The sequence below is a fragment of the Mustelus asterias genome, chromosome 4 (assembly GCF_964213995.1).
Source record: "Mustelus asterias chromosome 4, sMusAst1.hap1.1, whole genome shotgun sequence".
NCBI lineage: Eukaryota > Metazoa > Chordata > Chondrichthyes > Carcharhiniformes > Triakidae > Mustelus > Mustelus asterias.
Window position 1 is genome coordinate 52,320,899 of NC_135804.1, and position 21,871 is coordinate 52,342,769.

At 42.5% G+C, this 21,871-nt stretch overlaps 1 protein-coding gene across 2 annotated transcripts in view; it reads right to left on the reverse strand.

Annotated features, from left to right (window-relative positions):
• nlrc5 (NLR family, CARD domain containing 5) overlaps positions 1-21,871 on the reverse strand; it is a 191,942-nt gene that overhangs the window by 140,614 nt on the left and 29,457 nt on the right. For both annotated transcript variants that reach the window (XM_078211022.1, XM_078211023.1), the window contains 2 exons: positions 2,428-2,735; positions 1,093-1,167 (listed from right to left, as the gene is read on the reverse strand). In XM_078211022.1, coding sequence (XP_078067148.1) covers positions 1,093-1,167; positions 2,428-2,735 — 383 coding nt within the window. The remainder of the gene's footprint in view (positions 1-1,092; positions 1,168-2,427; positions 2,736-21,871) is intronic.

A 21,871-nucleotide genomic window follows, 5' to 3' on the forward strand; every position in this document is an offset into this window, starting at 1 on the left:
CAATTTTGCACATTCCCTTAATCTATCTATATTTCTGTAATATTACACTTCCATCTACATTATTTACAATTCTTCCAATCTTTGTATCATCAGCTAATCTTTTTACGTGGCTTTCTAACGTATCAGCTAAGTTATTAACAAATATGGTGAGTAGTTAAGGCTCTATCACAGGTCGCTGTGGGACAGCATTAGACACATCCTGACAATTAGAATACCTGTCCTTTATTCCTACACTGTGTCTCCTGCTGCGCAGCCAGTTTCCCAGCCAGGTCAATAATTTGACTTCAATTCTATGAATTTTCAACTCTACCTAATGATCTCTCATGTATGATCAGAGCCGGAATTCTCCGACCTCGCCCGAAACTGGGATTCTCCAGTCCCGCTGCTGTAAATGGAAATTTGGCTGACTCGCCAAATTCTCTGTTCTCACTGGCAGTGGTAGCAGAGAGTGCAAGACGGGAGAATTCTGGCCCATATCTGCTGGAAGTCCATATAAATCACATCCACAGACATTGACGTGGCCCACCACATTGCATTTTCACAAAGAGGTGATCAATCAGGCATAGAATCCCTACAGTGCAGAAGAAGGCCATTCGGCCCATCAAGTCTGCACCGACCACAATCCCACCCAGACCCTATACCCGAAACCCCACATATTTAGCCTGCGAAGCCTTCTGACACTAGGGGCAATTTAGCATGGCCAATCAACCTAACCTGCACATCTTTGGACTGTAAGAGGAAACCGCAGCAATTGGAGGAAACCCACGCAGAACGGGGAAAATGTGCAAACTCCACACAGACAGTGACCCTAGGCCAGAATTGAACCCAGGTCCCTGGTGCTGTGAGGCAGCAGTGCTAACCACAGTGCCACCGTGCCACATGACTCTATACCTACCCATACTGTCTCTCTCTGGATAGCTGAAAACTTTCAAGATTTTTTGTCAGCCTATCCTTAATTATAGACTCCAGCAACTTCCCAACAACAGCTATAAGCTAGCTTGTATAGTTCCCTGGCTTCCCTCTGTCAACTTTCTTAGATATTCTTTTGTTCCCTTCTTAAAAAATAAACTATCCCACAATTTCCACCCTTACCTGTTACGCTTGATTCTACGTCCGAGAATGCCGTAATGTCAGAATTAGATTCATTCGGTTGCTGGCATAATATACCTGGAAAGAAAAGGTTCTTTAGTCTACCAGTCACATTTTTCATAAACCAGAAAGCTTGCAGAGCTCTACTTGACAAACTGATTGTTAGTCACAGCTAATTATAATAGAAGGCCTTTACTCTTCCTTCGGTGAAGCTGGACAGAATAATGACCTGTGCCTTTCAAATTGTTTGCAGCATATAAGTATCTGAACCTGCTGGGTCTTAGGACAATTATTGCAGATAACATCAGAAACCTTTTTTAGCGTATTCAAACACAACTTTCTGTAATGGTTTAAAACACAGTTACAGTGTAAATGTAGCTCAAGTCCTGAGTTGTGGCGTGACACAACGTTAAGAGAGAAGCCACAGGGTAGAGAATTTTCAAAAGTCTTTCCTCTATGGTTAAGTCAGTTCTTAACTCCACAAGTACTGTTAATATACCCTTTGGCAAACCTAGAATCCACACGCAAAATCCATGCAATTTCTTAATATATAGTTATCTCAAATGAAAATATAGACAAGTCAAATTAGTTTAATACATTCTTCATATTATTTTTGGTTTCATTTTGCTCATTGATGTGGGTAAATTACTTGTTGCATTAATTTGGAACTAGCGTTTTTAAACACTGATTCTGAAGTTTAATGGAATGGAATAAATCAAACTGAACAAAAACAGAATAGCAAAGGTTAAATATTCAATACTGGATTCAAGGAATGAACATTTTGGGCATACATTAATGAGTAATTTGAGACATGACATGTGGAAAGAATTGATGGCTTTAGACCTATGATCCCAAAGTTTTCCTTCTCCAGGGTTTTCTTAGTGTCATTTCCCGGTCTACTAATTGATAGAGATTAATTGTGATTAATAGTCAATGACTCCATTATTGTTGTCACATGTAGCTACTGGGCAGAAGGAGAATGGTTGTTTTTGTCCAGCAATCCCTATGTTGAACAAAGTAAGCCAACTCCAATTAGACTGAACAAAGAGAACAAAGAACAAAGAAAAAGTACAGCACAGGAACAGGCCCTTCGGCCCTCCAAGCCTGTGCCGATCACGATGCCCTAACTAAACTAAAAAAATCTTCTGCCCTTACTCGGTCCATATTCCTCCACTCCCTCCCTATTCATGTACCCATCCGGATGCCTCTGAAATGTTGCTAATGTGACTGGGTCAAAACTGAACAATGACAAAATCATTTCACTTCATTGTGTTCTTTCTTGGACTCTATGGGTTCCCAACTCTTTATATTTTATCGATCTTAAGCACCACACATTACCTTCTGTGTCATTATCTCCAGCTGTCATGAGCATGTTTTCCAGACCCATGGGCAATAAATTACAGGGCATAACGATAATGACAGTTTCAATGAATTTCTTGCAAGTCTCATTATCTTTGGTCATCAATGTCTTTAGCAGCACTGAAACCTTCTCCTTGTTGGTTTTTTGGCTCATGACAAAGTTAAGCTCCATCTCATCGAGGATACCCTTGGCCTTTTCAAGTACATGGTTCGCTTCCAGACTGAGACATTCCACCAGCTGACCATGGTTACTCTCCAGCACTTCCTTAATTCCGCTGGTGCTCATCCTGGCAAAGAAAGCACATTGACAAGTTGGGAATGACAACACCACTGGATATATAAATATTCAGCTAATGTTTGTGGTCAAAACAAGTTTAGCAAGGTTCTTTCCACCTGAAGTGGACGTATACAACAACAGCTTGCATTTATATAGCACCTTTACTGGAGTAAAGGCCAGAATTTTCCAGCCACGTCATAGTGGGACCTGTTGCAGGAGAATCAGCAGCTCATCCAAATGCCCATTGGCTTTCGACAGGACTGGATGGTCTTGGTGGCAGCCAGAGTTGGAAAATCCTATCCAAAGAGCAGGTTTTACCGATCCCTTCCACCAGCGAGAACCTCCTGTTCCGTTGAAGGTGACCCCCTCCCTGGTCAATGACGGGTTCCCTGGTGGAGGGATGGGCCAGCCACAAAAAACATCATAGACATCAGCAGGACCAGAAGACCCGGTTGGCAGCCAATGGAGACCTGCCTTCGGGGGGTGGGGTGCTGGAAAATCCCACCCAAAATGTTTAACAGGCCAAATTTAAAATCACAAACCCAGTGAATTTGTTGAGGGTTTTCAGAGATCATGCAGTCATACCAGCAGCATGGTAGCACAGTGGTCAGCACTGCTGCCTCACAGTTCCAAGGACTTCGGTTCAATTCTGGCCTTGGGTGGCTGTCTGTTTGGAATTTGCATGTTCTCCCCGTGTCCTCGTGGATTTCCTACGGGTGCTCTGGTTCCTTCCCACAGTCCAAAGATGCGCGGGTTAGGTTGATGGCAATGCTAAATTTCCCCTTAGTGTCAGGGGGATTAGCAGGGCAAATACGTGGGTTATGGGGATAGGGCCTGGGTGGGACTGTTGTAGGTGCAGACTCAATGGGCAGAATGGCCCCCTTCTGCACTGTGGGGATTTGATGATCTATGATCACTTTAAAAACTCTGTGAGCTTCATGCTAGGAAGCTCAATTTAATACCAGTACTAATTGCCTCATGGACAATTTATAAGAAACCAGTTATCATTGCATTAAATTTTCAGTATGGCATATTGTTTGCCTTTCCCTGTTTGCTAATGTCTTTTTATGGCAAAGTGAGAACAGTTGGTGTCTATTGTATACTTCAAGCTCATTCAAACTACAACTTTATGGACCTGACTGGATTCACATTGTATCTAAAGTTAGTGCAGACTGAAACATCTATAAGACAGATGTTGTTCTGCAGCAAGAAATTTATATTTCATAATATTGGCACATGTGGAATTTGATACCAATGTGAACTGTACTAAGAGGGAAAAAGACAGATACTAGCCTTCCATCCCCTGTCCCTGGTCAATCAGTCAGGGGGGAAATCGGAGTGCCCAGAGGAAACCCACACAGATACGAGGAGAACATGCAGACTCTGCACAGTGACCCAAGCCATGAATCGAACCCAGGTCCCTGAGGCAGCCATCGTGCCACCATGCTGCCCAAATGCGGCATCAAAGAGCCCAGCAAAATTGTAGTCAATGGGAATAAAAGGGAACATTGAACACTCTCTCACTAAGACAAGACACTAATGAAGTTCTGCTGTCCTTCTACTCGAAACCCGCTCCTTGACTTTCAATTTCATCACCATTGCACATTCCTCCGCTATCAACATCAGAAACTGAACTGGACCAGCCATATAAATACTGTGGCTACAAGAACCAATCAGATCTGTGGCGAGTAACTCACCTCCTGACTCCACGAGTCCACCATCTACAAAGCACAAGTCAGGAGTGTGATGGAAGACTCCATACCTGGCTGGATGAGTGAAGTTTGAACAACATTCAAGAACCTCGACACTTTCTGTTATGAACCCAGACCAGACCCCCAAATTTTGGCATGGTCCCTGATGAGACCCTGAAGGTTCATTACAAACTGGTTAAGGATCAGTAACCATGTTTGTTAAAGTAGACAAGATTTGAAATCCCAGTTACTTAATAGGGAAATAAAGATTCCACGATTTTATACAGAAAGAAGAAATTTTACTACACAAAAACCAACAAAGCAAACAGTCAGTACTATATTTATATTCTAACATACAGAATTAACATGCGGTAAACATGAATTAACAGGCAAACTATGGTTGAACACACTGCAAATTGCACATTAAGTGGCAGACATCACCAAGACAGGTCACCTGAATTTCTCAACAACTCACCCAGATAACAATCATCACTTTGAGTCACAAAATCCTTCAAAAACTCAGTCTTCCTCATGAGAGATTTCAGTTCCTCTTCTTTCAAAAGCTAATCTGAACTCCAGCTGACACAATTCTAATCCACGTGAGTTCCATGGCTATGATCTTCACCCAAGAGATGCACCATTCTAAATCTCTCTTAAATCCACACCCAGGTCCAACCTTCTTGATTTCTTTTCCAGCTGAGTTGACCTTCTACCGAGACAGTGTCCCCGTCACGGCCAGACTATTCTCCAGCATCCAAACCGAACCACAGTCCCAGTTTCTCAGGAACACCGCTGCCAATAACTCCTTCTCAGCAGCTCTGGGAGATCCCTGCACCTGGACTTCCCTAAATCCCAACTGATGGCAGGGTGGAGATAACAATTCCTGGGGCTTCGCTGAGCCTCAGCAGCACTGAGCTACAGCAGAGCTTCAGCCAACCCTCCCTTTCATCTGCTCCCTATGGGCTGCTGTTCACTCTGTCCTCTGAACTCACCTCTGTCACCTATTAACATCTCTCCACAAGGTTCCAGCCTCTGCCCTGAGGCAGGCTCAAAAGTATCAATCCATGATATTTTCCTCTGGGTGCTCCAGTTTCCTCCCACAGTCCAAAGATATGAAGGTTAGGTTGATTGGCCATGCTAAATTAACCCTAGTGTCAGGTGGGTTAGCAGGGTAAATAAAGAAGGGAAAGGGTTAATGTTTTTTGTACTCAATGTATTTTGTACCTAAAGGGTTAATGGATTTTGTATCTAGAATGTATCACAAACATAACCCTTCATTGTGGCTAATCTCCCCAGGTTTATACTGCTCCTGGCATCAATATGTTATTTATTCATGGTTTCATTCTTTAACTTTTATTCTTATAAAGACAGACAGCTAAATGTAAATGTTGTTGTAGAGTCTTACCTTTTCTACAAGCTTGTGTGTGATTTGAACAAAGAAAGCAGCTACAAGATGTGGAGTGCGATATGGCCATTTGACAGGAAGACTCCCTGCTGGGATCGCTGCGGGTCACACAGTCACTTCAAAGGGAAAGCCGCAGGGAAAGCAGGGAACCTAAGACTGCATCGTGACTACAGCTGCCAGAGGACTGATGCTTCGTGACCTGAGAATGCCAGATACACTCTGGTTTATGGTCAGAGGCTGCCAGATGCATCGTGCTTCGTGATCAAGGACTGTTACATGAACTTTGATTCATGACCAGACCAGTGTTTGCGTCGTGACGGGTGCTGGGAGCCATAATGTATAAATGTCCACTCTTCTTGTGTTCAGTGAGAAGTTTGGTGAATCGCTGTTAAGGTTGCCAGATCTCTCCCAAAAGCTTTTGAGAATAAAGCTTACTGTACTTTGACTTACTATCTCAGAGGTATTATTTACCTACAACAATTTGGTGCCGAAACCCGGGAATCTGTTTGCGGGCTCAGGTTGAATGGCCACTACCTGGGTACTGGAAGAGAGTTCTGAACCTAATAGGGTGAGTCAAGCTACAGTGAATGATCATATGTGATGAGAGAGTGTGAGAGTGAAAGACGTCTGAACTGAACACATACGGACAAGGAGGCATTTGTCTTTTATACTCAGCCTTAGAGCGAATGTTAAGAGGGGAAATCCCCCATGCTGAGGCCAGAATTTTGAAGTGGGTATAAAGACTGGAGAAAAGTTGCCTGAGGTCTGATGTTCAGACGTGAGTGAGAAAGAGACTGAGTGATCACCGGAGTAGAAGCCGGCTTAATGGTGTAAGCTTAATAGTGTAACCTTAATAGTGTAAGCGGTGGTACGGAGGGATTTGATCACCCCTGACAGGTAACACCGAACTCTGATAAGAACGATCTAGGAGGAGAGAGTGAGAAGGGAGAATAGAAGACTCCAGGTGGTGAGTATAAAACTTATCTGTATTATGGCGGGATCACAAGGACAGTGGGGACCCCTGGAATCCCTGATAGACAAATATATGACTAAGAGGAACAAATTCATTAAACAGATGAGAAAAGGGGGGTGGGACTTATCCTACCCTCTGGACCAACAGCATAAGTGGTTGAATAAAGAAAAGAGAAACATGACAAAGAAAATCGGAGTATTGTTAATTCATCAGTTAGCTGGACTAATTGAGCAAGTAGTTGGCTCCACTAAGAAGTGGAGTGAGGATAAAGAAAGGATTAGGGAGTTAGAATCCAGAGTAAGGGAACTGGAGAAACAAACCCAGGTATTAGAAGAAAAGCAATGGAGAGGGGAAACCGTTCTTCTACCTCCTTATGAGTCCACAGAACAGGGACTAACCACTCTTCCAGAGGAGTGGGAAGCACTAGAACACAACTTAGCACCAGTAGAACATAGAACATAAAACATAGAAAAGCTACAGCACAAACAGGCCCTTTGGCCCACAAGTTGCACCGAACAATTTCCTTACCTTCTAGGCTCATCTATAACCCTCTACCTTACTAACCTCCATGAACCTATCCAAAAGTCTCTTAAAAGACTCAATCGAATCCACTTCCACCACCACTAGCGGCAGCCGATTCCACGCACCCACCACCCTCTGAGTGAAAAACTTACCCCTAACATCTCCTCTATACCTACTCCCCAGCACCCTAAACCTGTGGCCTCTCGTGACAACCATTTCAGCCGTGGGTAAAAACCTCTGAGAATCCACTCTATCAATACCTCTCAACTATCTTCTAAATACCTCTGAGATAGTAACCCGAGGGGGAACAGATGCGCAGCCAAAAGTAAATTATAAACCATTCACCCCAGGTGAGAGGCAGCAGAAAATGGCTTCCCTGGGTAAATTACAACCTAGAAGCGCAACCACTAAATTCTGAGAAGAATTAGACACAATCTGGGTTGGACACCTATTATACCTGAGAGACGTACACCAGCTGGTAAGGGTAGCCTGTCCAGCGGGTAAGTGGAGGCAGGCAGCAGTTGGACCCGCCGCTCCTCCAGCACAGGATTATAGTGGGGGACGGTGGACACATGTAGTCGCCCTAACATCAGAGATAGATGCCCAGCAGACACTCTTCGCCCAGTTTGAAACTCTGAGAGTGTTGGGGAATGCTCCTAGTAAATGGAGCAGAATAACCACAACGAAACAGTTAAAAGGGGAAGGAGCTTCTGAATATGGGGGACGGTTGTTCCAGGTATATCAAGACAAGGAAACCCAGGTCGAGGAGATCGAGCGTTCATCCAGGCTTTTAAGGATGAATTCTTTAGTGTTCACCAAAACATCCTAAAAATGGGAGTGATTATGTCCCAAGGTTACGGTGAGTTGGTAAAATGGGCTAGTGGCATACCTGGAGGTGGATAGGAGAAATCTTAGTTTTTGTATTCCAGTGTGTTTGTGTGATCTGGTTGCTAGTCGAATGTAGGTGGTTGTTGTTGTATTAGATTGAGAGCAGGAGTTGTTGAAAATTTTGTTTGTTCTTGTGGAGTGTTTATTGCGGGTAATAAATGCAATGCTTTGTACCTCAGTGTAGCCTCAGGGGAGCTGGGGAAGTGTTAAAACTGTTAAAGATTAAAGTGATAAGATTTCTTGAATTTACTTCTGTTTTGAGTACCTTTCCTTTCTTAACAAAATTTAAACACAGGCTTATTCAAAATTCAAATTGGCTATTTCAAACTTCAATTTATGTTTAATTTCAGTTTGGAAGAAAGAAGAATAAAAGTGACTGTCTTAATCCACGTTCTGTATTCTCTTTAAATGTTTTATTTACATCTCAGTTTAAGATGTTAATTTTGAATGAAAGTTGGAAGCTTCCATGTGTGTCTGTGTGTGTTTTAACAAAGTTGTTTGCTTTGATGTTTTGATGTTTGTCCCCTAGTTGTGATTTTACAATAGTGGGTTTGATACAGAGTTTAAATAAAAATTGGAAAGTAAATTGAAATTTCAAAATTGAAGTACATAAATTGAAGTTTGAAATAGCCAATTTGAATTTTGAATAAGCCTGTGTTTAAATTTTGTTAAGAAAGGATTTAAACCTTGGAGGGAACCATGTGCTCTCCCCTTTGTCTTGAAGTGAAGATTATGAGAGAGTAAGTTGAGAAATTGGGAGAAGAAAATAAGTAATTTTATGGAAAGGTAGATAAGCAAGAACAAAAGAATGAGGTAAATGTACTGTCTATGAGTCAGTTTAAAATATATTAAGTTAGTGAAATGAATCATAATTCTGCTTATTTCAAGTTCCAGTAGGAGATTAATCAATTAAAATCTCAGTTGCTAATGCAAGTTGCTCTTACAAACGTCTAATAGTTTAATATTCTGTAAACTGGTTAAAATTATGTACTGCCGTTGGAATTTAATATGCTATCTATTGTTCAAAGTTTGCCAAATATAGAGCACTGCCAAGCTTAAAATCTAGCCAGTTAAAATCAAACCAAAACGTTACTGATTAATTAACTAGTATGTATTGTACCTACTTTGGTTTTGATTTGGCGCCTGTTGTTTTCCTCGAGTGCAGGGTTTTGATCTGGAGCTTAGTTTAAAATTGGAAACGGCTTGGATTAAAGGGGTTTGGATATTACGGTTTTGATGTGTAAAGTGGTATGATACAACTGCCGCTTGAGTATTTTTATTATACAGTATAGCACTGCCATATAGACCCAAGAATAAAATCAAATCCTGAAAAGCCTTAACCAATTTTATATAATATATGTTGTGTATGGATAAAACATAATTCTGTCGGAGCTTCCTGTTTTCCTCACCATACAAATGATCAAATTAGATATAATGTAAGAGTACATCATATAAAGATTGGAGCTGTATGGCATGTGATTTTAATGGGGAATGCGATGTCTTTTGATGGGATTACATACAAATGAATGGATGTCCAGCTGCAGCCAAAAAGCCAGTGTAAAGTGTTATTTAATTCACACTAAGCTTTCTATGGAAGGGGGAATGTGTAGTTAATTGTATAATGTACTAGCTAAAGCCATACAGGCATCGGGAAAATGTGGACAGAGGTATTGCCCACCATACTGATGAGGCTAAGAGTTACCACAAACCGGACAACTGGATTAACCCCTTATGAATTAATGACAGGACGGGCGATGATGTTGGTTCACTAAAGGATGAATTCAGGAGATATGTTTTGGAACTAAGCACCCAACTAAAAGGGATGCGCAAATTGGTAAAAGACAATCAGGAACAAAGAGACACAGAGAGAGAGCTTGAAATGCTCTCTGACGGGCGTAAAGTTGCGTCCTAGTAAAAGCACTACCTGACCAAACTGGGTTCGCCCCTAAATGGAAGGGCCTCTATGAGGTTAAAAATTGTGTAGTCTACTTAATTCACAGATATGTGAGACAGTTGACCTCCAAGCAAGCTAAACGGGTTCGCGGGAAGTTGCGCACGGACGGTATAGCCTTTGGTCCATTGTATAATGGTCACACGGGTATTAGTTAAGAGATAGGATGATTTTCTTGCTGCTTCTCATGACCCTTGCCCTGCTAGTTACGGAAGGGAAGTATAGGTGGAATTGTGTAGACTTGGGGACAGGGCATCGCAAGCATCTCTGTAACGATGGTTCTGTCTATTGTAACCTTCTGACACATGGAATAGGTCCCTGGGAGGTAACCTGTAGGGACCGTTGCTCGGGATTCCTTAACCGTACCATGTTGCCAACTCTGTTGGAGGGGTGAGGTGATTGGGGTCTCCCATGCAATGTAACTTGATGTAACTGGAATTTTCAGTGTTTAGCTGAGGGACCGGGATGGACCTGTACCCGGCAACAGCAGAGGGCTTGGGAGGGTGAGTACATCAACACAAGATTTGGCCGATCCAAGCGATCATTGTATCAATCCTCTAAATCAGACCCCATCACATGAACACTTTCATGTATATGTCTCACTTGTATGCATTACAGTCAAATTTGAGCAAGTGCTGGGTCTGCTCACACATTCGCACGCACAGAGGAAAGGGGGGAAGTCCTTTATTCCCTATCCCTTTGTCAACTCCAGGAATGGTAGAGTGGATTTTGAATCAGAATGGAACCCAAGACGGGATAAGGAAAGTGACATTAAAAACCCCATCAGGCATGTTGTGAAAAAACAACAAGGGGATCTATCTGCCTGGTAAGAAATGGAACCATACTTATTGGCCATAGCTACTGTACCCAGCAGGTTAATGTCACCAGTGGTGCCTGGACTTTGGCGCAACAGATTACAATCCATTGCCCCACTGCTGATGTCCTGGTCAACCTCTCCTCTACTTATATGAGCAGCATGACTGCATATAATGATACCTATTTTGTCTGTAGAAACAATGCCTACCCATGGCTTCTCTGGGATTGGGCAGGATCATGTTATTTAGCATATGTGGTACCCTATATTCATCATTAGTTAGACAGAATGGTTCTTTATGATGGCCTTCCCACTTTATGGGACAGCAAAAGCAGCTCAGGAACTTATACATATGGCCTCGACCTTAGAGAGAATTGCAAATGAAATTAGAGATGGGTTCGAGGAGGTGAGCACAGCCTTCTCTGAAGTATCAGCCGAGGTTGTAGCTATCTGGAAAGTTGCTTTACAGAAACGATTGACACTTGATTATGTGTTGGCTTCCCAGGGAGGAACGTGCGCTGTAATTGGATCTGAATGCTGCACGTATATCCCAGATGATTCGGAAAATATAACTCGTTTGGCAGATCATATCAAACGGGTAGCGAAGACAATAGGGATGAAGGGAGCCAATATAATTACAACCTTCCGGGATGGCTGGGGCAATGGTTCGGGTCGTGGGGATCATAACTGATGCATGGGTTGATTGTATTAATTGTAATTGTTATTGCTTGTTGTATTTGTATGACATTATTGAACATCTATTGTAACACGGTAACAGCCCGAATTATGCCAAGTGCAAGTGTACAGGCAGAAGGGGCAGACTTCCTGACGAAGGAGGTAGGCCCATATACTGGTAACATTTGGCTCTGAATTGGTCATGGGGCCATGCTTGGACCTGGCCCCGGCCAAAAGGGGGGATTGTACTCAATGTATTTTGTACCTAAAGGGTTAATGGATTTTGTACCCAGAATGTATCACAAACATAACCCTTCATTGCGGCTAATTTCCCCAGGTTTATACTGCTCCTGGCATCAATATAAGTTATTTATTCATGGTTTCATTCTTTAACTTTTATTCTTATAAAGACAGATAGCTAAATGTAAATGTTGTTTGTAGAGTCTTACCTTTTCTACAAGCTTGTGTGTGATTTGAACAAAGAAAGCAGCTACAAGATGTGGAGTGTGATACGGCCATTTGACAGGAAGACTCCCCGCTGGGATCGCCGCGGGTCACACAGTCACTTCAAAGGGAACGCTGCGGGGAAAGGAGGGAACGTAAGACTGCATCGTGACTACAGATGCCAGAGGACTGATGCTTCGTGACCTGAGAATGCCAGATACACTCTGGTTTATGGTCAGAGGCTGCCAGATGCATCGTGCTTCGTGATCAAGGACTGTTACATGAACTTTGATTCATGACCAGACCAGTGTTTGCATCGTGACGGGTGCTGGGAGCCATAATGTATAAATGTCCACACTTCCTGTGTTCAGTGAGAAGTCTGGTGAATCGCTGTTAAGGTTGCCAGATCTCTTCCAAAAGCTTTTGAGAATAAAGCTCACTGTACTTTGACTTACCAGCTATCTCAGAGGTATTATTTACCCACAACAGTAAATATGAGGGGTTATGGGAATAGGGTCTGGGTGGGATTGTGTTCGGTGCAGACTCGATGAGCCGATTGGCCTCCTTCTACACTGTAGCAATTCTATGATTCTTGGTTCAAAATTACCATGGCCTCACACCTAAATCACATACAGACAAAACAAATCCAAAAAATACAGATTTCATCACACATCTAAAACAAAGCAGCCACTTGATCAGTACCCCATCCACTAACTTAAACATTAGCTTTGTGTACCACCAGTGCACAGTGGCAGCAGTGTGTACCATCTACAGGGTGCACCGCAGTAACTCGGCAAGCCTCCTTCAACAGCACTTTCCAACGCATGATCTCTATCACTGAGAAGGAGAAGGGCAATAGACACAGGGAAACACCACCACTTGCTAGTTCCCCTTTAATTCAGACACCAACTTGCAAATATATTGTATATTCCTCCTTTGTAACCGGGCCAAAATCCTGGAATTCCCTCCCTATGCAGTGGAGACTGCAGTGGTTCAAGAAGGTGCCTCAACACCACCTTCTCAAGGCCAATTAGGGATGGGCAATTACGTTGACCTTGCCAGCAACATTCACATGTCGGGAATGAATAAAAAATGTTTTTATTTTAAATCACTTAATCAACTTGCCATATCACCCTGAAGGATTTGTGTAAATTAACACCAATGTCTCCCTGCTCGTCCCCATTTTTCAAAGCCTTGTCATTTATAATTTACTGCCTTTCCATATTCATCCTCCCAAAGTGCATCGCTTCACACTTGTCTGCATTAAACTCCATCTGCCCTGATTCTGCCCATTTCACCACCCTATCTCTGTCGTCCTGGACCCTATTACCATCTCTTCACTATCTCTACTTTTCCAAGTTTCATATCATCTAAAAATGTAATAACGCTGCTCCCTGCATTTCAGGCAGTCGTTTACAGAAAGTTCAAAACAGTAACAGGCTCAAAACTGATCCTTGTGCAGCATGACTGAAAAAAGTCCCATTTCAAAAACATCCACCACCATATTTTACGTCCTGCCATTGAGACAATTTTTTTATTCATACTGTCACTTTTCTCTTAAATCCATGCTCTTCCACCTTTATAATGTCTCCAGTGTACCACTTCATCAAAAGCCTCCCAAAATCCTGTACATGCTCTTCCACTTTCATAATATGTCTCCAGTGTTGCACTCCGTCAAGTGCCTTCCAAATCCTGTACATACATCTACTGCACTAAATTCATCAACTTTCCCCATTAAAAAAATTCAATCAAGTTTGACACAACTTTAACAAATCCTTGATTAGCCCATGCCTTTCTAACTGGAAGTTCACATTGTCCTTAAGAATAGTTCCCAAGAACTTACCCATCATCAATGTTAGAATGACTGGCCCCTTGTTTCCTGGTTTATCCTTTTTCCCATTCTTCAATAGCGGTAAAACAATAGCAACCCTCCAGTCCACTGCCACTCATCCTGAATTCAATGAGTGATTGAGCTCAGTACCTCTGTTGTTTCTATCTTTGCTTCTTTCAGTAATCTCAGATGCATTCCATTTGCACTCCAGGTGACATATAGGGGCGAATTTTAAGTCCCACAGGAATTGGAGCGGGCGAGAGGCGGGCCATGGAAAAATCTGTTGACCTCGGGCAGGATTTTCCAGTTTTGGGTTGAGCGAGTCTGGAAAGTCCTGTCCTATAACCCTCAGTAATACCAACCTCCTTAGTACATCTTCTCCAACCTTTTACCATCCTGTTCATAATTTTCCCCTCCGAGTAATATAACAGCTCATCTCCTGAATCCAAGTCAAATAACTTTAGTCACAGAACCATTTTAAATCTTTCTATTTAGAATTGTAACATCATTCTTCATCAGAATTGTTGCCACCATATCCCTCCCTAATCTCCATCTTCTTTTTCCTTCTCTATCACTCCTGAATACGTGGTGACCGGGGATATTATGAATCCATTCCTAGTCTTGGTTGAGGCATGTTTCTGTTAAAGAAATGCACTGAGATAAAGAATAAGAAGGAATCGATCAACTGATAAATAAGCAAATGTGGAATGTGTAAAAGAATGCCCCATAAGAGGAAACATTTGGCCTACGCTTACTTTATCAATCCCTTTTAAAATTTTATATACCTCAATCAAATCCCCTCTCATCCTTCTAAACTCCAGTCAGTATAAGCCCAAACTGTTTAATCTCTCTCCATATGTCAACCATTTCATTCCCAGAGTCAATCTGGTGAACCTCCTCTGAACTGCCTCCAATGCCGCCACTTTTCCTCAAATAAGGAGACAAATTTACCCATTTATGCCACCTCTTTGCTTCCTATTTGCTAACCAGCTTTTGATCCATCTCAAGACACAACTCGCAATCGCATGCATTTTAACTTTACATAGTAGTTTTCTATGTGAGACTTGTTGAAAGCCTTCTGAAAGTTTATTGCACTGTGTGCAATTTTGGTCCCCTTATTTGCGGAAGGATATATTGGCCTTGGAGGGAGTACAGAGAAGGTTCACCAGGTTGATACCGGAGATGAGGGGGTTAGCTTATGAGGAGAGATTGAGTAGATTGGGCCTGTACTCGTTGGAGTTTAGAAGGCTGAGGGGAGATCTTATAGAGACATACAAGATAATGAAGGGGCTCGACAGGGTAGAAGCAGAGAGATTCTTTCCACTTAGAAAGGAAACAAGAACTAGAGGACACAGCCTCAAAATAAGGGGGAGTCAGTTTAGAACAGAGTTGAGGAGGAACTTCTTCTCTCAGAGGGTAGTGAATCTCTGGAATTCTCTGCCCATTGAAGCAGGCGAAGCTACCTCGTTAAATATGTTTCAGTCACAGGTAGATAGATTTCTGATCAATAAGGGAATTAAGGGTTATGGGGAGCGGGCGGGTAAGTGGAACTAAACCACTATCAGATCAGGCATGATCTTATTGAATGGCGGGCCAGGCTCGAGGGGCTAGATGGCCTACTCCTGCTCCTATTTCTTATGTTCTTATGTGTAAATAAACCACATCCACCGGTTCTCCTTGGTCAACTCTACTAGTTAATCCTGTACTCTCTATACTGAGTTAATGCTCTCTCCTGTACTGTCTATATTGAGTTAATCCTCTTTCCTATACACTGTACTGAGTTAATGCTTTCTCTCCTGTACTCACTAATGAGTGAATGCTCTCTCTTGTACTCTCTGTACTGAGTTAATGCTCTCTCTGGACACAATACTCCAGATGTGGTCTCACCAGCATCCTATTCAATTGCAACAACACTTCTCTACTTTTATACTCAAGTCCCTTTGCAATAAATGCCAACATTCTATTTGCCTTTATTATTACGTGCTGTACCTGCATACTGACTTTCTGCGATTCATGAACATAAGACACCAGATCCCTCTGCCTGGACACATTTTGGATCTGCTTTCCACTTAGGTAATAATTTGCCTTTTTATTTTTTCTGCTAAAATGGACAACCTCACACTTATCCACATTAAACTCCAACTGCCAAATTTTTGCGCATTCTCCGAGCCTATCTATATCCGTCTGGAAAATCTTTATATCTGCTTCACTGCCTGCTTTCCCACCTATCTTAGTATCATCCGTGAGTATCATTCAACGAGATTGGTTGACTCACAGTGTTTAGTGTCTGGATGGGTTGCTGAAAGATTCATGAAATCTGTCATGGTCAAATCTGCCATTTATTGTGCAGTGCAATGCAAAGCAACAGGACTTTCCCTTAAACACATCAGAATGTTTAGGGAGTTTCGGATCACTGTGACCTGCTCGCTGGTATCTCTCTGATACATCATATGGATAGGCAAAAATTAAAGACCCGCTGGTCCATAGGCTAGAGTAGCTTTTAATAAAAATGCTAATCACATGCCAGTGAATAAAATAAATTTTCATGTGCAGATTCAAACAAAAAGCTACTCAATCACTGAATTTAAGAAGTGAGGACATTCATCTACAAGAGATTTCTAAATCAAAGATGTCAGCCTTAGTAGTGGAATGTAGTACACTGCACTTCGTGACGGGTATATATGTTTCAATTGTATGGGTTATGAAACTAAATGAAACCAGAAAAATAACATTTCTATGCTTCTCGGGATGACTTGACTGCTGTAATTAATCAACAAGTGACACCAGTTTGGCCATCTGGGTTCACCATAAAAGGAACAAAGGTTGTGAACGTAGCCCGGTCCATCACGCAAACCAACCTCCCATCCATTGACTCCGTCTACACTTCCTGCTGCCTCGGAAAAGCCGCCAGCATAATCAAGGACTCCACGCACCCCAGACATTCTCTCTTCCTTCTTCCTCCGTCGGGGAAAAAGATTCAAAAGTCTGAGAACACGTATCAACCGACTCAAGAACAGCTTCTTCCCTGCTGCCATCAGACTTTTGAATGGACCTCCCAAATATTAAGTTGATCTTTCTCTACATCCTAGCTATAACTGTCACATTATATTCCGCACTCTCTCCTTTCCATCTCCCCTATGTACTCTATGAACGGTATGTTTTGTCTGTATAGCGTGCAAGAAACAATACTTTTCACTGTATCTCAATACATGTGACAATAATAAATCAAGTCAAAATGCAGTTTAATTTATAATTTCCTGTATTCATCACACCCATCACATTTAGTACCAAATTTGGGGCAGTTCTGTACTGGGAGTTCATATCCAGTTGAATGATATTCTCGAAACTCATTTCAATGTGGCCTCTACCTCCCCCATCTCCCTGAAAAGCAGAATTAATGGGAAGAACACAAGTCCTCTGTGTTCGCTCAGCAACATTCTCCATATCCAACAACGTGTGCAGTCGGTTTCCTATACACACACAACAAATTCTTCATTTCTGAGCAAATGGGGTGGGTTTTAACTCTAACCCTAATCCTAGCATGCTGGTCACATTCCAAAACACATCCTGCAGTTTCCAAACTTTGCTGAAGCTGCTTTAAATATGCTGATCATGGCGTAATAAAGCTAATGTGGTCCGACCAACTGCAATTTTAACTGCAGCCTGAGCAATGGACTTTCTGCAACTTTCCTACAGGCTGAAGCTGGCCATGGAGCATCAAGATGTGAAAAGCCCTTTTGAAAGGTGAGTATTTCACCTTCCTTGGAGTCAGAGTGTTTCTCCTGGCCCCACAAGTAAAGTTTAGGCCTCTCCCTTGCCCCAGAGCACCCAGAACCCCTCTCTGCAAACCAGTGGGTATCATATAGGCTGGACAGTTTTCCACAGTCTACCAGCCATTCTGTGCAAGAGGTGGGATAGCTGTGAGGCACCACGGTTCCAATCACAAAGGACTTGTACTGTGCCAGGTTGGTGAAAAAATGATCCCATAGTTTCTTGTCAGGAATTTAAAAAAGAATCAACCCATATGTCGATGTTGTGCTTGGCAATTGGTGAAAGTTGCTTGCATTTGGTGATCTAATTGAGGAGAAGGATGTAGGGCAGTGGGTTACCAAACTTTTCTCTGGTGGGCTAATGAAAGAATGCCATATTGTGACATGGATTGCTAAATTGATTGGAAGATAGCAGATAGCAAGTTGGAATAAAGGGGAAAGTCTTTGATTGGTAAAGGTAAAATTTATGTTTATTTATGAATCACAAGTAGGCTTACATTAACACTGCAGTGAAGTTACTGTGAAAATCCCCTAGTCGCCATGCTCCGGTGCCTGTTCGGGTACACTGAGAATGAAATGGTTGATATATGGAGAGAGATTAAACAGATTAGTGTCAGGGGGATCAACAGGGTAAATATGTGGGGTTATGGGGATAGGGCCTGCGTGGGATGGTTATCGGTGCAGTCTCGATGGGTTGAATGGCCTCCTTCTGTACTGCATCATAGAATTATAGAATCCCTATCGTAGGGATTCTATGAAGAAATATGGAACAAATGCAGTTAAATGGAGTGGAGATATATATCCACCACAATGTAGGTAAACAGCAGAATGGGGTGAATGGCTTATTCCTAATCCTATAGCTCTAGTCACCAGGGATGCCAATTAATTAATTGGAGGAGGGAAGGAACACTGTGCACTATTCACTTTTTTGTTATAAAACCACCAAAATAGTGACAATTCTTTATTTTTGGTCTCTAGGAAGGAAGGAGAAACAGAAATGGGAAGACAAAATATATTAGGCCATCAGATTATTTGGCAGGACGGAAAGCATTTGCTATCGGTTCTATTCTTCACATACTTGGCCTCTGCAAGGTCACGGTTAATTTGTTTCCTGAGAAGTGGTGCCAGTCGCATTTCGCCACTCTTCAGGACTTCCTTACTTTAGTCACCATAGCGAAGGAACTCGATTAACTAGTTGGGATGGGAATACTGTGAACAATATATGGTGCACTTTGTTTAACCTTTTCATTTCAAAAGGAAAAAGAAACAATAGATTCCCCTTCAATCCATTTTAAACTTCCCAATGAACTTGGTGTGGGGTTACGCAATCTGTCATACCAGCCATTCCCCCAGGGTGCTCAACCTATGATTCACTATAGTGCCTGTAAGGGGTGTGGAATGGTTGGCACACTCTTCTCACGTGCCAGAACAGAAATACACAAGAACCGTCCCAAATTCATTCTCAGGCCTCATTGGAATCCATCTGACACCGATCAGAAACTTCATCATAGTTTGTCAATCCAGACCCTTTGAATTTCAGCCAGAAAGCTGCTGGTAAATTTGAGGGCAATGGGGGCAGGAGGTGGGCATGAAATAGGAGGTGTCAAAGTGTGTGCCCTGGCAGCATCCTGCAGTGTTAACGTAGGATCAGAAGGACCACCACTGCTTCGCCTGACTCCACATTGATGCAAGTGAAAAGAGACTTAGCTGCCTGGTCCTTTGTGGCCTCTTAAACGACTCTTGGGTAGGCTGCTGTAGAGCCTGAGAAAATAAGTCAGTGCTTGCACAGTGCAAATTCCTACTGATTTAAATGAATTTTCTGCACTAAAATCGGCATCCATTCTAGGTGAATGTCAATGACAAAATTAACAGCAGCACAGACACATAGACACAGATCATCACTGTGATAAATCTGTCATTGTGGAATCGCTTCACACTCATAAATCACATGCATTGATGGTGTTTTTCAGCCTACGTGTTTTCTTCCAAATTTCAGAAAAATATATATCTCTACAGGAAATGCAATTAAGTAAATCTGATGTCTCAATAAATGCAACTACTTAATCATAAAAACTTTAACTCCCAACTCTTTTGTTGAGAAACTGCACTCATCACAGCCAGTGAAATAATGAACAGCAATAATCTGTAGTAAAGTCCTTGATTAATAATATCGCTCGTCTTCCTTAGATGGCGGCACAATTAAACTGGTTATTAGTTTAAGTAGTCATCTCATGCACGCGGAGTTCAAAGCAGATTTTACAGGTGAGACCATGAGGGCAGCACGGTGGCACAGTGGTTAGCACTTCTGCCTCACAGCGCCAGGGACACAGGTTTGATTCCCGGCTTGGGTCACTGTCTGTGTGGAGTTTGCACATCCTCCCAGTGTTTGCGTGGGTTTCCTCCGGGTGCTCCGGTTTCCACCCACACTCCAAAGATGTGCAGGTTAGGTGTATTGGCCATGCTAAATTGCTCCTTAGTGATAGGGGGACCAGCAAGGTAAATCTATGGGATTATGGGGGTAGGGCCTGGGTGGGATTGTGGTCGATGCACACTTGATGGGCCAAAGGGCCTCCTTCTACACTGTGGGATTTTATGATCCAAATCTGAGACCAGAGGTTGGTGTTAATGGGTGAATGGTTCTGTGAATTGTCCTGAGGCATGGTACATTGGGGAAACCATGCAGACGCTGCGACAACGGATGAATGAACACCGCTCGACAATCACCAGGCAAGACTGTTCTCTTCCTGTTGGGGAGCACTTCAGCAGTCACGGGCATTCGGCCTCTGATATTCGGGTAAGTGTTCTCCAAGGTGGCCTTCGCGACACACGATGGCGCAGAGTCGCTGAGCAGAAACTGATAGCCAAGTTCCGCACACGTGAGGACGGCCTAAACCGGGATATTAGGTTCATGTCACACTATTTGTAATCCCCACAGCCTGCCTGGACCTGCAGAGTTTCACTGGCTGTCCTGTCTGGAGACAATACACATCTTTTTAGCCTGTCTTGATGCTCTCTCCACTCACATTGTTTGTATCTTAAAGACTTGATTAGCTGTAAGTATTCGCATTCCAACCATTATTCATGTAAATTGAGTTTGTGTCTTTATATGCCCTGTTTGTGAACAGAATTCCCACTCACCTGAAGAAGGGGCTTGGGGCTCCGAGAGCTTGTGTGGCTTTTGCTACCAAATAAACCTGTTGGACTTTAACCTGGTGTTGTTAAACTTCTTACTGTGTTTACCCCAGTGCAACGCCGGCATCTCCACATCTGTGAACTGTGGCCAGAGGGCAGCCATTTTGATATGTTAAACATGCATGTGCTCAAATCGTAAAACAATGATTTCTTGGCAAGAAACTAAAATACTGCAAGGTGCCAAAAGTGCAAAATAGGACCAGAAAAATGCTGAAAACAAGCTACAGAGAGAGAATAATTAACACCTCAGTCCAGCATTAGTAAAGGGTTACACCTGAAGCTGTACACTTTTCTTTCCTTGCAGCTGTTTCCTGTGTTAAGGTACGGATTAGAAACCCCAAAGCATGTTATTAAGCCTGGCTAGACCCCAACCACTTTTTGGCATTAATATGAAGATAAGGTATTTCACGCCAGATGTGATCCTATTGACAGACTAGGAAGCTTTTGTCAAAACAAACTTTATTTAACAATACTGTTTAACTACAATGAATGAATTAGCTTAACCTTTAACAGTTGAAATACTTAAACATGACAAGATACAATTCTTCATTGCTAACCTATCTCTATTAGTTCCAATTCAAGCAATATTCCTCTTATAGACTTAAACACCTCTTCAAAATCAGTTAGAAACACAGGCTTATGTGTTTGGGCACCAGAACACCTCTGGAAAGGAAGAGGGAGAGATCTATTTCTCCCAACAGGTCCCAAAAAGCAGCCTCCAGAGACAGAGAGACACCTCTTGCTTCTTTCAGAACATGGCAGTAACTGCCTGTCTTTCCTTGTAAGCTTAGCTCCTCCTCTTAATACATGACTGTCAATCCATCGAATCAAAACCCTACTCTGCAACCCCAGTGGAAAAGCCAAATAAACAAAAATGCATTAACACAAACACGCCCTTAGCTATAATCAATCAGTAGCCTATATTCTCAGCATGTGAGCTGCCTGGTTTGCAGACAAATCGGCACCATGTAATACAGAGCTGAATTTTAA